The sequence below is a fragment of the Zosterops lateralis genome (assembly GCF_965231275.1).
Source record: "Zosterops lateralis genome assembly, chromosome: 14".
Lineage (NCBI taxonomy): Eukaryota > Metazoa > Chordata > Aves > Passeriformes > Zosteropidae > Zosterops > Zosterops lateralis.
The window spans coordinates 8,222,095-8,237,469 of record NC_139774.1 but is presented as its reverse complement, the minus strand read 5'-3'; the positions used below and the strand labels follow the sequence as shown (position 1 = coordinate 8,237,469).

General features: G+C 40.8%; 1 protein-coding gene across 2 annotated transcripts in view; it reads left to right on the top strand.

Moving 5' to 3' along the window:
• Nucleotides 1-15,375, top strand: part of FSTL4 (follistatin like 4) — a 209,761-nt gene that overhangs the window by 156,650 nt on the left and 37,736 nt on the right. For both annotated transcript variants that reach the window (XM_083871698.1, XM_083871699.1), the window contains one exon: nt 13,721-13,887. In XM_083871698.1, coding sequence (XP_083727824.1) covers nt 13,721-13,887 — 167 coding nt within the window. The remainder of the gene's footprint in view (nt 1-13,720; nt 13,888-15,375) is intronic.

Genomic DNA, 15,375 nt, shown 5'->3' with positions numbered 1-15,375 from the left:
GTTGCTGTGTCTCTGCATAAAGGAGACACAGAGTGTCCTTGGAGCAGGTGAGGAAGGCTCGTGTTCAGGCAGGAACCATCTCTGAGGATGGACACCATTTAACCATTTCTGTGATATGGTTGTTGTGAGGGGCACATGGTCATGCATTCTGGAAGAATTTCTGGGCTTTTTTTCACATTTAGCATGCATTATTTCTTGGAAAAACAAAGCATCTGGCTGACAATATTTGTGATGAGAGCTGTGCTAAAGATCTTAAAAAGAAACTGTCTCCAGACTCTTGATGTGATGAATACTGTTATTTTGGCATATGGTGGCTATGCTGGCAAATAACTTAGCATTAAATAGTCTTTCATTTAGCCCACCGGGTTTCTGGTCTGTTTTAAATTAAATATATATTTAAAGATTATGTTTATATTTAATTTATAGACTTAATCACCAGTAGTTCATTAGATATAGTGCACTGTGCATTCCTCAAATGTTCAGTTTGTTGAGCTGATTTTAATTTGTGATCATTAAATGTAAACAAGGCATGTATCTACTGCAATCAGCCTAAAAAGTCAATATTAACAGCCCTCATCAAAATGATGAGATCTAAGATCCTATTCTTTTAGTACAAGAGAAATCTCTGTGATGTGAACTTTAATCCTTTGTATAGGGAGAAGGTGGTGGGTAGCACAGAGTCACACACAGAGAGATAATGAGATAAAATTGGTAGCAATTGAGAAGGAAACAAAATAGAGGAAAAAATTAAAAGACCGTTTTTATAGGGAGAAGGAATGGGAATGTGCCCATTAGAGAGAAGCTGTAGCTGTCCAGTCGCTGGAAATATTCAAGACCAAGTTGGATGGAGCTTGGAGCAACCTAGTCTGGTGAAAGTTGTCCCTGCCCAGGGCAGGGAGGGTGGAACTGGATGCTCTTTGAGGTCCCTTCCCACCCAAACCGTTCTGTGGTTCTATGGTTCTGTGATTTTAAATATTGTTGGTTGGAAGAGTTGATAAAACATATGTTGAACAGGCTGGAGATCTGGAGAGCAGAGCTGGGCTGAGCACTGGAGGGGTTGGCACAGCTCAAGTGGGGCCAAGTTCTGAGATGCAAACTCAGGGGAAGCTTCTCAGGTTTTGGCAGAGAAATTCTTTTGGTAAGAAGTGGTGGAGGCTGTCCCTGCAGAGGCAGGAGCAGGACCAGGCCATGCTTTATTCCATCAGCCTCTGCTGGATCTGGGAGACATCAAATCCAGAGGTGATGCAAGAGCTCTGCTGTGGCTGTGGGGAAGGGAGCTGGACACCAGCTGTCCCTGGGATGGCTGCTGAGGGCTGTCAGTCAGTTACAGTCAGTGAGGTGGGGTGACTGAAGCTCAGCAGGAATGGGAGATTTTTGGACAGATCACAGCTGGGAGCAGGCTGAGCAGAAATGAGGCAGAAGGGCTAAAAAGTTCTTTATGGCAAATAATTTCTCTCTGAGGCCACATAACTCAGCTAAAGCAAACATGTCAAAGGTGCTCACAAGCATTTCTGAAGACAATTTAATGGTGAAGGGCGTTACAGGAAAATCCAGGGAGCAATGAATCATTTCTACCTTCAGAGCTGCATTTGAATAGCTGAAAATAAGGTTGAGGATATAAGATAAGAAAAATAAAATTGTTGAATAGCTGCTCTCTAACTAAGTCCTGTCTGTTCTGTGCAAACCTGGTGTATGCCAACAGAATGAGAAGGGTGCTGGGCAGCCCAGGTGATGGAGGCTGTCACTGCTCCCCACTCCTGCAGCTGCTTCCCATCACAATCAGAATGTTCTTCTAGTGCCAGGGGGTTTTATGTGACATAAGACTTATAAGCCTGAATGATAAAGTACAGCTTCCATAAATCATTTTGCTCTGCAGATGTAAAAGTTTCAAAATGCTACTGTCAGGTTGGTACACAAAGTACAACTGGCCACATTTTGCCAGCATATCTTGCTTTTCAATATGCTTTTTAGTATGGTAGTCTGGGTGATTTGTTTTTCCCATTACTCTCAAGGATGCGGCATTTATCATTTTTTTTACTGGAATTCAAGTTTCTTGCAGCAGAGACTTCAAATCTCAGCTTTGAAGTATTTTTGTGTAATTAAATTTCAGTTTTATATGTGGATTTTATCTGTGAACCTTCAAGGGGCTTTAATGAGAAATCCAACATGCTTGTGGGTATTTGTGTGACCCGTATTATCATGATACCAAAAAATCTTTTTAGACACCTTATTCCTAGAATGTCCTGGAGAGGTTTCATATGGGGGAAACTGAGGCAGAGTAGGGTTTTACTGTCTAGACAAAGATTAAATCTGCTTCTCCTGCTGTGACTAAAGCTTGACACTCTTTCTGGAGCTCTTTGCAGAGATTTCCACTCCACTGAAGAAGCCATCTTGGTGGCTGTACTTACCCATTCCTTACTGGTCTTCGCCAAACCTTTTGTTGTCCACCTTGATTCCAGATCTTGTCCCAAGGTCCAGTTGCCTGCCCAGCATTGCCCTGGAGCTCTGCTGAATTATCCAGTTAAAGGGTCTTCTCTGCAGGGGTTTCTGCAGAGAAATGTTTAAGCAGGACAAAACCTGCCCACAGCAAACAATGCTGTGTTTCCCGCTGATAGCAGGAAACCAGGGATTTTTTTTAGGACTGTACTGTGCTTTCTGCTTTCCCTGCACAGTCATCTACAGAAAGAAATGTTATTGAATTACCTGGTTCTTTGCTGTTTCTCTGCACATTCCTGACTTTCTCTTAAACTTCAGTCAGGTGGTTCTGAGCAAGAGAAGGACATGGTGAGAGTGCTGATGCCAAAGGTTTTACCAACTAATGTATTTTGAGAATGCAAGATGTTGGCTGGATACATGTTGCTGCAGAGCAACCTTGCTATAACCTTGCAGGATCCCCACCAGCCAACTTTGTGCTGTTTGTGCCGTCTCAAGATTGGTACATCATTGCAGCACACATTAAACTGGTCACCTTTCAGGGCAGGACCAGCAGCACCTCAGGATGAGCAGAAATGCATCACGGATGGTTTGGGTTGGAAGGGTCCTCAAAGATGATGGAAATCCAACCCCCCTGCCATGGTCAGGGACACCCTTCAGTAGACCAGGTTACTCCAAGCCCCATCCAACCTGAAGCATGTCAGGTTCTGTCTTGGAACTGTCATAAGCACAGGAGAGCAGAGTCCTTGCATTTATTAAACATCCTGAACGTAGCTGTAGTAAGGAAAGATGAAAAATCCAAGTAATCACCACGGCTAAATTTGCAGTCATCCATAGAAATCAATGAAAGCTCCATGAAAAATGTTACTAATGCTTATTTACAACTCCAAAGGGGTGCTCTCCCTTATTTGGTTGTTTATGAGCACAATAAATGTGGGAATATGAAAGAAATATGCATGCTTGATTTTAAATGCTTGGAATTTTTTTTACAAATGCTTAATCTGAGGTTTTGAAGAATTACAAGGTTGGTTTCTAGTATCCTTTTTTTCCTGGTTCATCCATTTTTCCTTGTATCAGATTCATTGCCTAATGCTGGCTGGGAATTCAACGGAAAATGGACAGAGAGTGAAAGATTAGAGCAGTTTGATAAAGCCATTTTTGATGACTCAGGGGTTTTAAATTACATGAAATGTTTCTTGAACCCCAAATATCCCATGGCCTGACTTGTCTCTATATTTGAAGTAATTTATGTACACATCTTAGTGATTCCCACGAGTCATGTTGAACTTAATGTTCTGACAGAATTTCCATGATAAACCCTAGGGCTTAGTAGAGCATCCATAAAAATTCACTCCAGGGAGAAACTTGGCATGCCCATCCTCCACCAGAAGCTATCTTCCTCTGCCTTAAATTAGGTATAAATCAGTTCAGCTGTTGTAACTTAGAAAAGTTACAAAAATAAGTTTAGTGATTTTGTATGGGGTTTTTTTTTGGTTCTGAAACTCTGAAATGCTGTAGTTTAAATATTGATAGTGGCTGTTCAGTCTTGTTGCTTTGACAGAACCTGCCAAAGAGTTCTCAGTCTCAAAGCTAAGGAATTTCTGGATTTGGAGAAACTTTTAACCTCCTAAAAATGCTGAAATAAACATTTTAAAAGAGACAACTCTTGCTTTTGTGACAATGAAACAAATGGTGCTAATTGTGTCCTACAGTTCCAGTAGGATAGAAAATGTGAAACTCAAAGAGCAGCTGCAACACTTCACATCTGTCCCCAAAAACTCATAATGTTCTTTATTTTTCGGTGGGGTCAGTGAGAGATTTTAATTCTGCTCTCCCACAGTTATTTGGAAAGAGGCAGAGGAGGACCTTGTAGTGTGATTTTGGCTGTTTTTAAGGAAAAGACACAAGTCTTTTGAGTCTCATGTTAAACTCGTGTGAACAGGTTGCCCAGAGAAGCTGTGGCCCATCCCTGGAGTGTTCAAGGCCAGTTTGGATGGGGCTTGGAGCAACCTGGGATAGCGGAAGGTGTCCCTGCCCATGGCAGGGAGGGTGGAACAAGAGGAACCAAAACCATTCTGTGATTCTATGACTCCCTGAAGGAATTCGGAGAGCCTGTTAGACCATTAGCAGTTTTGCTTTGCAGATTAATAAATTGGCTGGGGAAATGCATGGCTGCTACAATCTCAGCAGGACACTCTTGGTACAACATGGGAATATTTTATCAGAAATTAATCATATCAACATTGCTCTCTATCTGCAGGAAATAAGAATTTAAAATAAAAACAAATGCTTTTATGTAAACTTTTCTCTAAAACAGACTACTTATGCCTATTTACATAATGAATCAATCACTACTCTCAGGAGATTAGACAATTAAGCACTGAACAACTTATATTTATTCATGTACTTTTAAGAATGAATTAATTATCCCTTCCTGCACACACTCAATGTTCTCCCTCTGATTAGTAGCAGGAGGACAGTGATGGGATTTTCTGATGGGAAGTATGTTGCTTGTTTTCTTCTAAAAAATGGAAAACAAATTGATCATTAGGATAAAGTACATTAAAAAAGCTGTGTTTGGTTAAAAGTCAATATAAACAGTTTTTAGCAAATTTATTAGCAATGTGAATATGCTTGATACAAATTTGTATGAGAGAGCTGGACTTCTTTTTTTAAATATGTATGATTTTTGGGAGGACTTTGTGTATAATTTAGATAATTGTTCAAGCAGCTGTTTGAACAGAGTTTGGCTCTCCAGATGTGACATTTCCAGTGCAGGTGGCTCAAAATTACTCACCTGAAGATTCTCTCTAGTCAGTTCTTGGGAACAGGGCACCAAGCCAGGCAGGGTGAGCCAGGGTCCCAAGTGGGCTCAGAAGGGGATTGAGGCACCCTCTCAGATATGGCACCAGCCTCCAAATCTGAGGTTTAGGAGATCTGAATTGATCCTCAGATGCTCTCAAATCCAACTGCTGGCAATTGTGCTCATCTTCCCCCTGGAGCGTCTCTTCACTCTTCCAGAGGTGAACATGCAGGTATTTTATAGAACCAGGACAGTGTGGTCTGAATGAAGTTGTAATCCCCTTAGAAGCTGGCCCAAACTCTGACATTAAATATGTTTTTGAAATTATGCTTTATTTTCTGCTGCATATTCTCATTCTATAAATAATCAACTACTCTGAATAACCTGGTCTAGTGGAAGTTGTTCCTGCCTGTGGGAAGAGGTTGACAAGATGAGCTTTGAAGGTCTATTCCAACACAAACCATTCTGTGAAATGTCATCAATAGCATGTGATGGACACAGTTGCTGAAGAAAAGTAAAAGGTATCATAATTTTTAATTGTTTCAATAGCTGTTTTTCTCTTACATTTGTTCTAAATCAAAGTGACACAGACTAGATAGGGATGAGAGGCAGTGGTGTCTTTACCACCACACCAGGGATGAGTGTCATGGGGACTTGCACACATTTATTTTGAATTCCACAAGACCGGGTTTAGCTTCAAGTATAAGGTTGAGACCTACCTCAGGGAGTCATAGCCTGTGGCCATCAAGAGTAATGATAGAAGAGTGCTTCAGGTACTAAATTTTGCTAGATATATAATCATCCCTTTTTATGACATAAAAAACAGCATTAGTAATTTAGTAGAGAATTTACAATAAAATACTTTCTGAAGTAGCCCACAAAAGCTCCTGAGGATTTATAAATTACATTGAGCCTGAATTATTGCAGTTACAAAATAAAGCTGAGATACAAACATTTCTACTCAGCTTTATAAGTAATTTTCTTGTTCACATTAATTAAGCTTGCAGTCCTTAGAGGTAGATATTTTTGAGGGACACTGAGCTCCTGAGATGTCCCACAGTGACAGCTGGGCAGTGGTGGGTCACACCAAGGGTGGCCAGAGGCAGAGCCCATTCTTGGTGGTGTTTTTCACAGGTTATAAATCCAGAAACCTCATCCCAGTCACCTGCACTGAACTGATGTGGGAGCTGTAGGAGTTCTCTGGGTTCATTAATTGTGAACAACTATAATCATGTTCATTAACAACTCTAAGGTCATTAATTAATAACATAAACAACTCCAGTAGCATGACTGGCTTTCCTCTAATTCTAAGTTGACATTCCGAAAATGGAGTTTTTTTCTCTGGGTGATGTATAATCCTTTCACCTGACTCTGGGCAGGTAAGAAGATGTCAAATATGTCTAGGTTAGACCAGCTTGTTGAACCTTAATAACCAGCAAAATGTGATGGCATGGCAATGTTTCTTCTGGAGATAGTCCTAAAAACAGCCACTGGGAGAGGTTTGCATGCCTTTGCAAATTACCAGGGTAATTGGTGCGCTGAGGTTGTTATTAATTCATTCATTTGGTCTATAGAGTAGGGTAGGAACTAAATCAAATCCTAATATGAGTAATTTATAAGCAATTATACCATGTTTTACAGATTCAGATCCAGTGTGAATCACCCTGTATTGCTTTTAGCCTCTCCCTGCTGTGACTGACCAGATGACATCCCAGCCCAGTGTGTCCCCAACAGTATCACCAGAGTCCCTCCTTGGCTGGCCAGACTTCACCTTCAGTTGCATGTATAGAAATGCATCTCACATATAACATGGTCATTTTAAAATCAATTAGCTGCAGTTGGCTCAGCCTTAAGAGGGTGTAAAATTTCTCCAAACTCTATGCAAAGCCAGATATATCTCATCAAAATTATTGGACAAAAAAGTAATTATGAAAGGTATATCCTGTATGGGAATACAGCTGGAAAGCAGAATTCAGAGTACTGCTCATCTGGTTACAGAAGTAGACATTCTGACTTTGGTGGGCTGCAAGCCCTGGCAAGTCAAGACAGAACCCTGAAGGAATAAGCAAAAGATAATGGTGTGCTTTGTTTGGGACAAATCGTGCAGGGTGGTACATGCCTGTGTGAGTCTGTGCAAAGCTATGATTTAGCAATGTTACTAAGAGACATGGTTATTACTAATTTTAGCTATAGCTGAAAAGGTATATATACTGAGCTGTGTAATCAATAAACTTGATTAATGCAGGCAAACCATGGAGACCCCATCTCTTCAATCACTGACATCCTGTTTTTAACTATGTTCTATTAATTGTTTTTTATTTTCTTGATTCAGTTAGCTCCTCACCTGAAAGTATGTTCAGCTAGAGAGTTCTTTTTATCCGTTGAAACAAATGGTAAAATCACCGCTGACCTTCATGGCCACAAGGCAATAAACAGATTTTACTAATGCAGTGCATAAACACAGCTGCAGGACTTGGGGAATTAAGTAGACACTAAAGTTTCCATCCCATTAAATCACCCCTGATTTGTACCATTGCCGGAGAAACTTTATTTAGGGCTGTGTTACCCATGCTTCAGTTCACAAACAACAGGTCTCTGCATTAATTTGGGGGCAAGAATTAGTGCTGGAGACTTTGTTTGAAAGTCATTCACCTGTTGAAAATCAAACAAGGCTATGTTTTGGTTTGTTGTCTCCCTTCTGAGGATGAGTTACAGGATTTAAAAAGTATTACCTTGTTTCATAAGTAGGATCTAAGCAATAGAACAAGAGTAGATTAAATATTATTTAATAATATTATTAAATAAATATTCTTCCCTGTGAGGATGGTGAGGGCCTGACACAGGATTCCCAGAGAAGGTGTGGATGTGCCATCCCTGGAAATGTTCCAGACCAGGCTGGATGGAGCACTGAGCAACCTGGTCTAGTGGAAGGTGTCCTTGACCACAGCAAGGGATTGGATTGAGATAATTTTCCAACCCAAACCATTCTGAAATTCTACAATACTCTGTTTCAACAAGGCAAGATATCCATGGACAACTATAGCAATGATTAAGCTGGTTACAAGGCATTAAAATGTGTATTTCCTTTAGATGTAAGGGAAGAGATCTAATTAATGGTATTAAGCACCATTTAAAATGTGAAATCTGTTTCTGTAGGTAGTGCAGCATGAGCAAAGGCAGGTGCCCAACATTGCTATGTAAATTATCTCCACGCGATGCTACATCAGTGAGATTTTCTCCATAGATGTTTGTTCCAGGTTGCTCCCTATAATGACCTCAATTATACATGTCTTCATTGTGAAATTATGATTGCCTTTGGTGTGCTGCAAATGACAGCAGAGGAAAAGATTTCCATGATAAACCAGCACAACAGGTAATATCTGCTGCATTAGTATGCAGAGCTTGTGAAGGTGCAGTGTAACTCCAGCTTAGCACCTTAAATAGCACTGGAGAGGAGGAGGGACAGAGGAAAATGTTCAGCAATGTCTTGACACTTTTTTACAAGGCAAGGAATTGCTAAGACTTCACATTCTCACATGTCACCGTGGGACATGGTATTGCAAGGAATTTAATGTAAGAACATCAAGATGGTGACAGCTGGGTCACCAAAGGTGCTTAGTGCTTCAGGCTGAATATCATACCAGGCAGGAAAGGTGGGAGAGGATGGACAAGAGTGGTCCCTGCCCTGAATAACCCCTTGGCACTAACCCCCAGCCCACAGGGAGGGATCCCTTTACCCTCCTGAATAAGGCAGATGGGTCTGAAGGTGGCACTGCCCTAATTCCTGAACCACATGGTGTTCAGGCACTGAGCTGCTGCCATCACCAGTGTACTGGTTGCCTTTCACTGACCTTGATTTTGTTCCACATTTGATGTCTTTCATCTGAGTGATCAGGGATTAGTCCTGGTCCTCTGATGCACAGACACATGCTTACACCGATTCCTTTTTAAGGAATTTTTTTACAAAGGCTTTACCCCTGTCTGGAACCATTAAAAATTGAGTGAAGAATGATAGCATCCCTTTCTCTGATGATAGCATCTCTCTCTGATGGCAGAATAGTTGGCAAGAACTTACTTCCAGCTGGAAAAAGCTGAGGAGCTACTTCAGCTGAAATCCCAGAGAAGAGTATCAGGTTTTACACAACTTGTTAGCTATGATCAGCAAGGACTGATACTATGAACACATTGAAGACTGATACTATCCATACATTGAACCTATAGAATGTAGAAAAAATGGTTTGTGTGAATCATCCTGCAGTATTTCCAAATGAACATAATATTGCTTGATTTTAGGACCAAATTCCATTCCAGCTTGTGTTCTTCTCCAAATGAGCACCCTTTGAATATTGCCTATTTGTTCTGTTCAGTTTTATACCCATGGTAAAAATCCTTTTATCTCCTAAAGGTTTTTAAAAATAAAATGAACAGTGTTCAATACTTAATCTAGGAGCTCTACACAAAATCATTACGGTGACTTGAATAATTTTTACACATAAACCAATAGCAGCAGTTTCTAAGCTCTATAACTTAATACAATATTGAGTCTTTTTAAAGCTCAGCCCTCACATCAGCTTAGAGAATCCTGTTTTGTCCCCAGTACACCTGTTTGTATAAGGAAATCTTTTCTATTGAAAACAAAAAAGCAATAACTGAAACCACACTAAGTAATTCTGTATTAGTAGAAAGGCTTTTAGCTGTTAATAAGAGTCCCTTAAATGTACTGGTAATAAGATGCTGTCAAATATACTCCATAGAAATACTCTAAAAAGCAGTGTGTTTGTATTGTTAAAGTGGTCTGTGCTAATTACATGCTTTAACATAAAAAACTCATCTCTTGGCCTCATATGGCTCATCCAAGAATGGCAGCTGTGCAAGGTGTCTTCTTAATTAAAAGTGAATGTATTTTTCATTACCGTGCTTCTAAAAAGGAAAAGCCAGAGCCTCTTTAGCAATTGTTTGTAAGATGGGCAGAAAGCCTTAAATTCCACTGCAAAAGAGCACTGAAAAAAACGTTGCTGAAGAAGGAGCTTATGGAAGCCCAGCAGGAGCCGGGGAACTCAAGGCACCATGGAAAACAGCAGAGGGAATTAAGGAAAACAGCAGTAAGATGAAAAAACAATTCTCTTGTAAATGAATGGCCCTCTATTTCATTTCTCCTCAAGAAGAGATGTCCTCATTAGCCCTACTGCATGCAACAAATTATTGTAATTATCAGTTCTTTATCCTGTCAAGTGCACTCCAAATATTTTATTCATTAAAAGAAGCTCTTCATTATGTAGAAAATAACTACATTATTAGCCCCTATGTGCTGTTTACATGCTTCAGGCAGCTGGATGAGAATGGTGGGATGGACTCTGCATCCCTGGAAGTGTTCAAGGCCAGGTTGGATGGGGCTTGGAGCAGCCTGGTCTGGTGAAAAATGTCCTTGCCCACGGCAGGGGTTGCAAAGATGGTCATTTTTGACTTCCAATCCAAACCATTCAGTGGTTCCCTGGGATATCTCTATTCCTATGGCCCACTGCCCATGAGCTGCCACATCCAGCAGGCACCTGAAGGCAGTGTGATTTAATCATCTGTTATGTCTTCCCAGCTTAGCTGCTACCTGCTCAGTGATCTTCAATGGGTAATGTTCTCCTTCCCAATTCATCTCCTCTTTTGATTTTTAAGGTTTGATGGTCAGACTGTGTCAGTCTTCTCATGTAATACCTCTGGGTGCCACCATAACACAAATAGTAGCACCACATTGGTCAAACATTCCTAATTTTGATCAACCATCTATCAAAACTATAGTTACCTTTTATTTAAAACAGCTTCTACTCTTCCCAACACATCACTGGGAATTCTAAGTGGGAGAAATGCTCACTGCTGGCAGACATACCAGAGCAGTGAGTCTGTCCAGGCTGCCCAAGGCTGCTGAAATAGACTGAGTGTTTTAGTGACAGATTTAAGAGGTTTGCTGCTCAAGAGATGTTAAAGCAATTTTTCAATTAGACAATATGTGAAAAGGTGGAAAATTGTGCTTGCAAATGTCAATACTGAGGGGTTTTAAATTTTTATTCCATGCAAGTGACATTCATATCTTGTGTGGGATGTAATGACAGAGTTGCCAGGTAAGGGGGCAGGATGAAGAGTACCTTTACTAGTTGATGGGAGGGATTAACCTTACCCCTGTATGTCATTTTACAGTGTCAGCACTGCTTGAAGTGGTTTTTCCCAAAGCACATGGCCTTGGGTGAGGCAGCATCAGTCTCTTTCATCTGTGTTTTGCTGCTGTTGCCAGTGGACACAAGGAAGGAGGAACCTTGGTGCTGGTTGTTTCGTTCCCCAGCCCAGTTTTTGGAGTTGGCTGAAGCAAAATAACTCCAGCTGTGAACATTCCCTGTTCCTCTCAATGGGCCATTACCTTGAAAGACTAGTTTTCATCATTTACGTGCAATGTAGTTTTCTTAGTGCAGAGCTTGGGAATGAGAGGAAGCAAAAGTCATCATGTGAAGCACAGAGCTGTGGCTACAGGAGCTTGGACAATATGGCCTGACTGCCTGATCACTGTCTCACTGCTGCCAAAATGCTCTATAATGGCAATCTTCACCCAGGGTAGTTCTGGTGTCAGGTCTGACCTTTCTGTGTGACCACACATGGCAAAAGATGCAGCCACATCTCATGTCATTGGCCAGAGGGAAACAGGGTGACATAGTGTGGTTTCAGAGAGCTGGTGGTAAGGTTTCACATAAGGTCTGCTGCCTTAGGAGTTTCTTTTGTGTGGCCCACAATAAGTCAAAATACTGGGGGTTTTATTTAAATAAAATATTAGAAAGCTTTTCTTTTTTGGGGCGTCTGTATCTCCGGTGCCATATGTGGCTGTGTTTGGTAAACGAATTTTCATGCTTGTTGACTTCAGTGTTTGGGCAGTTTGAAACTAGGTTTATCTATATTTCAGTGGCAGCAGTCTGACCTTAATTCTTCTTCTTCGAGGAATAAGCATGACTCATTCTTGTACCTTTTTAAAGGACTTTGAGAGGAGTGTTCTAGAGAAACAAGCCCAGATGATCTCAAGCCAGAGAGCCTTTGCTTTTCCTCCTGTTGCTGACTGCTTTGTATGAACTACTGGGCCAGGCTGGCCAGATGGCCATCTTAGTGCCAGTTGTAATCCTAGAAACTTAGAATTTGGGGTTTTAGTGTATAGTAATGTGTGAGTCAATATGGAGGATTTTGGGTGTTGTCTTTGTCCTTCACTTTCTTATGTCTTCTTCATGGTTTTGGGTGGTTTTCTGTAATTGAATGAAAAATGTCCACATTGCAGGCCTTTGGTGGTCATTATTGGGTCAAAAGTATAAATAATATATGTGTCACCCTGTTATTGGGTAATTATCTCTTAAATAGCCTTGGTAAGAGTAAGAAGGTGACCATTTTACTTTGTTTCCCTAGCTTGCTAGTTAAGCTCACAGCTTGAGAGCCTGTAAATACTGTAAATAGATAAGGTACAATAAACATTCCAAGTCCAAACTCGAGCTTGGCATTTCCCACGTTATTCGTCCTGACCTTGGCAGAAGAGAAGAGCAGAAGCCAAAACCCTTGCAAGTGCCCTCATGCCACAGCTAAGGTGTGTCAGGAAAGGGATTCAAGGAGTTCGATTGAGACAGATTCAATTTGTCTCTTACTTGGCTTTATGGTTTATGGGGTTCTTTTTTGTATAGCATAGGTACCCCGTCTCCTCGCCAAAATCCTCCAAAGTTATTCTGAGAATGAGAAAGTCAGAGAGGGGAGAAGAGGAGCAGTGTGGGAACTGACAGTGGTGAGAACATGGATTCTTAAGCTCCAGGCAGAGCCTTGAAGCCTGTGGGAAAGCCAAGGACAAAACTCTCTCAGTCTGGCCTGGAAAATCATGAGGAAGAACCCAAAACATTCCCTATAAACAATCCCTGTAGAGAGCCTCCTCCTGACACCTGGTGTTTTTCCAACTTGTTTACTGGTAGAGCTGTTTACGAAAAGGTGGTGCCCTAAAGGACCAATCCTATTCATTGCACCAAAACACTGTATTGTTGTAATAGGACATGAAATAAAGATGCTTGACTCCAGTCAGAAGGCAGTAGAAATTAGAAGGCTGTATTTATAACTCATTCAGGTTTTTTATAACATGCTGCACTAGAAGCACGTTATTGGTCCGTAGGACTGACACCTCTCCCATTGGCTGAGGAACAGAAATAGCAAACACTTGTTCTTATGGGAAAGGAATATTGTTTACAAAAGGTTGTTTTGGGAAAAAGAAAACTGTTGAAAAGTTTGCCTTGGGAAGAGCTTCTCAGGTTCAGAAAATATCGGGTTCACACTGTATAAAAAGAATCTGTCTTTCAATAAACTTTGCTCTGAGCCCTCTGAAGAAATCAGAGCTCTACGCATCATTACATGAGCCATCCTGAACCGTTAACAACAGAGCAGCTTCCCTGTGTGATGTTTGATGGTATCCCTGTTGTTTTCCCTTTGCAGAGGTGGTTCGGCTGAGCCTGCCAGAGGAGCAGAGGGTCACTGTCACCACCGTCACGGTGGGGCTGAGCACCGTGCTGACCTGCGCCATCCGCGGGGCGCTGCGCCCGCCCATCGTCTGGAAACGCAACGGCGTCGTCCTCAACCTGCTCGACCTGGAGGACATCAACGTAGGTCCTGAGCCACTCCTGCCCTTGGGCAGGGCCCTGAGTATGGCCTCACTTAATAGGTGGTAGCTATAGGGTGCAACTTTTATCATATTATTGTGGAGAGTGGAAGCTGGTGCAATATTTAAATTGTATGTGAATATGTCTCAGGATTAAAAGTGAAGCAGCATGTATGCAGGGGAGAGCAAGAGTACTTGGAATATGATACATGAAATTATGCTTCTTTGATTGGTGCAACCCGGGATCCAGAAGCCTTAAAACTCAGGGGAAAAAAGCTCTACAGACGATTCATTCCTGAGGGATGTCTTTCCCATTACAACGAAACAGGTTTGTTAAGAGCATGAAACAAAACATTTATGGTTGGCTATGAATCTCTCCTCTCTTTAAACAAAATAATGTTTTTTTTAATCTCTGATCTTCCTGTTTCACTTGCCTTTGAGTCAGTTCTCCTCTCTCATTCCTTGGCTGTTACTTCTGATGAACAGTTTAAGGGATTGTTCAGCAGGGTGTGGCCATGCCCTTGCAGGAAGGAAAATGAATCTCTTTTAATTCACAGTGCTGGTCTGATCTGTGAGTCATAGTTGGTAGTAAAGACAATACCTGAATGATGGTATAAACTTACACATTTATTTAATAACATTTAATTATGGAGAGAGTGGGAAGTAGTGTACAAAAATATACGGTCTGTATTTCATTTCTATTTGCATTAAAGTACATGGTAAATCAGGTTTTATTTTAATTACACTACAGCAAAAGTTGATTTATATTTTTGTTCAGTTCTTGTTAATTTGATAGCCACTCAGTTCAGAGTTGTTACAGTCAATACTATAGCTCCCTAAATTGTTGTGTATCCAGGATTGCTGAAATGGGAAAAATCTTTGGTTTATTCTTCTGCAGTAAAATGTGAAAATTACAGCACATGGGACAGAAATACACACAGCATCTCAGTACTTTATTTGTTGACTCTTCCTTAACAGGAAAATCATGTGCACCATGTATAGGTAATTACTGTGTGCACAAACTCAGTAATTAAAACCATCTAAACATCTTTTTTTTTTCATCACAGCAAGTGATGAAATTTTTAATTTTTTTGTATTTCTTGTCACTTCTTTGAGCTTGACTTGGAATTGCAGCAGAACCTCTGAAGGCTCAAGTGTAGTCTTAGGATTTGTTGACCAAAAATAATGAAAATTCTACGTATTTAGCTTACATTTTTGAAATTTTGGTTATGATGATATTAATCTTAAAGAACTAAAGTTCCTGTGTGAACTGGCCACAAAAGGACGGTCCAAAAATCTGAGTAGAAACACATTATTGAAAGACTGATGGCACTTGGCTCTGAGGGTTCATTTGCAATTCCTACTATTTTAAACAGAACGCTGAATACGCTTTCGGACTGAAATGCCAGTTCCTCACGTAATTTAACACTGGCCCAAGTAGATTTCTGGTTTGCTTATGAGTAATTCCATTTCTCAGTGGTGATTCTATGTT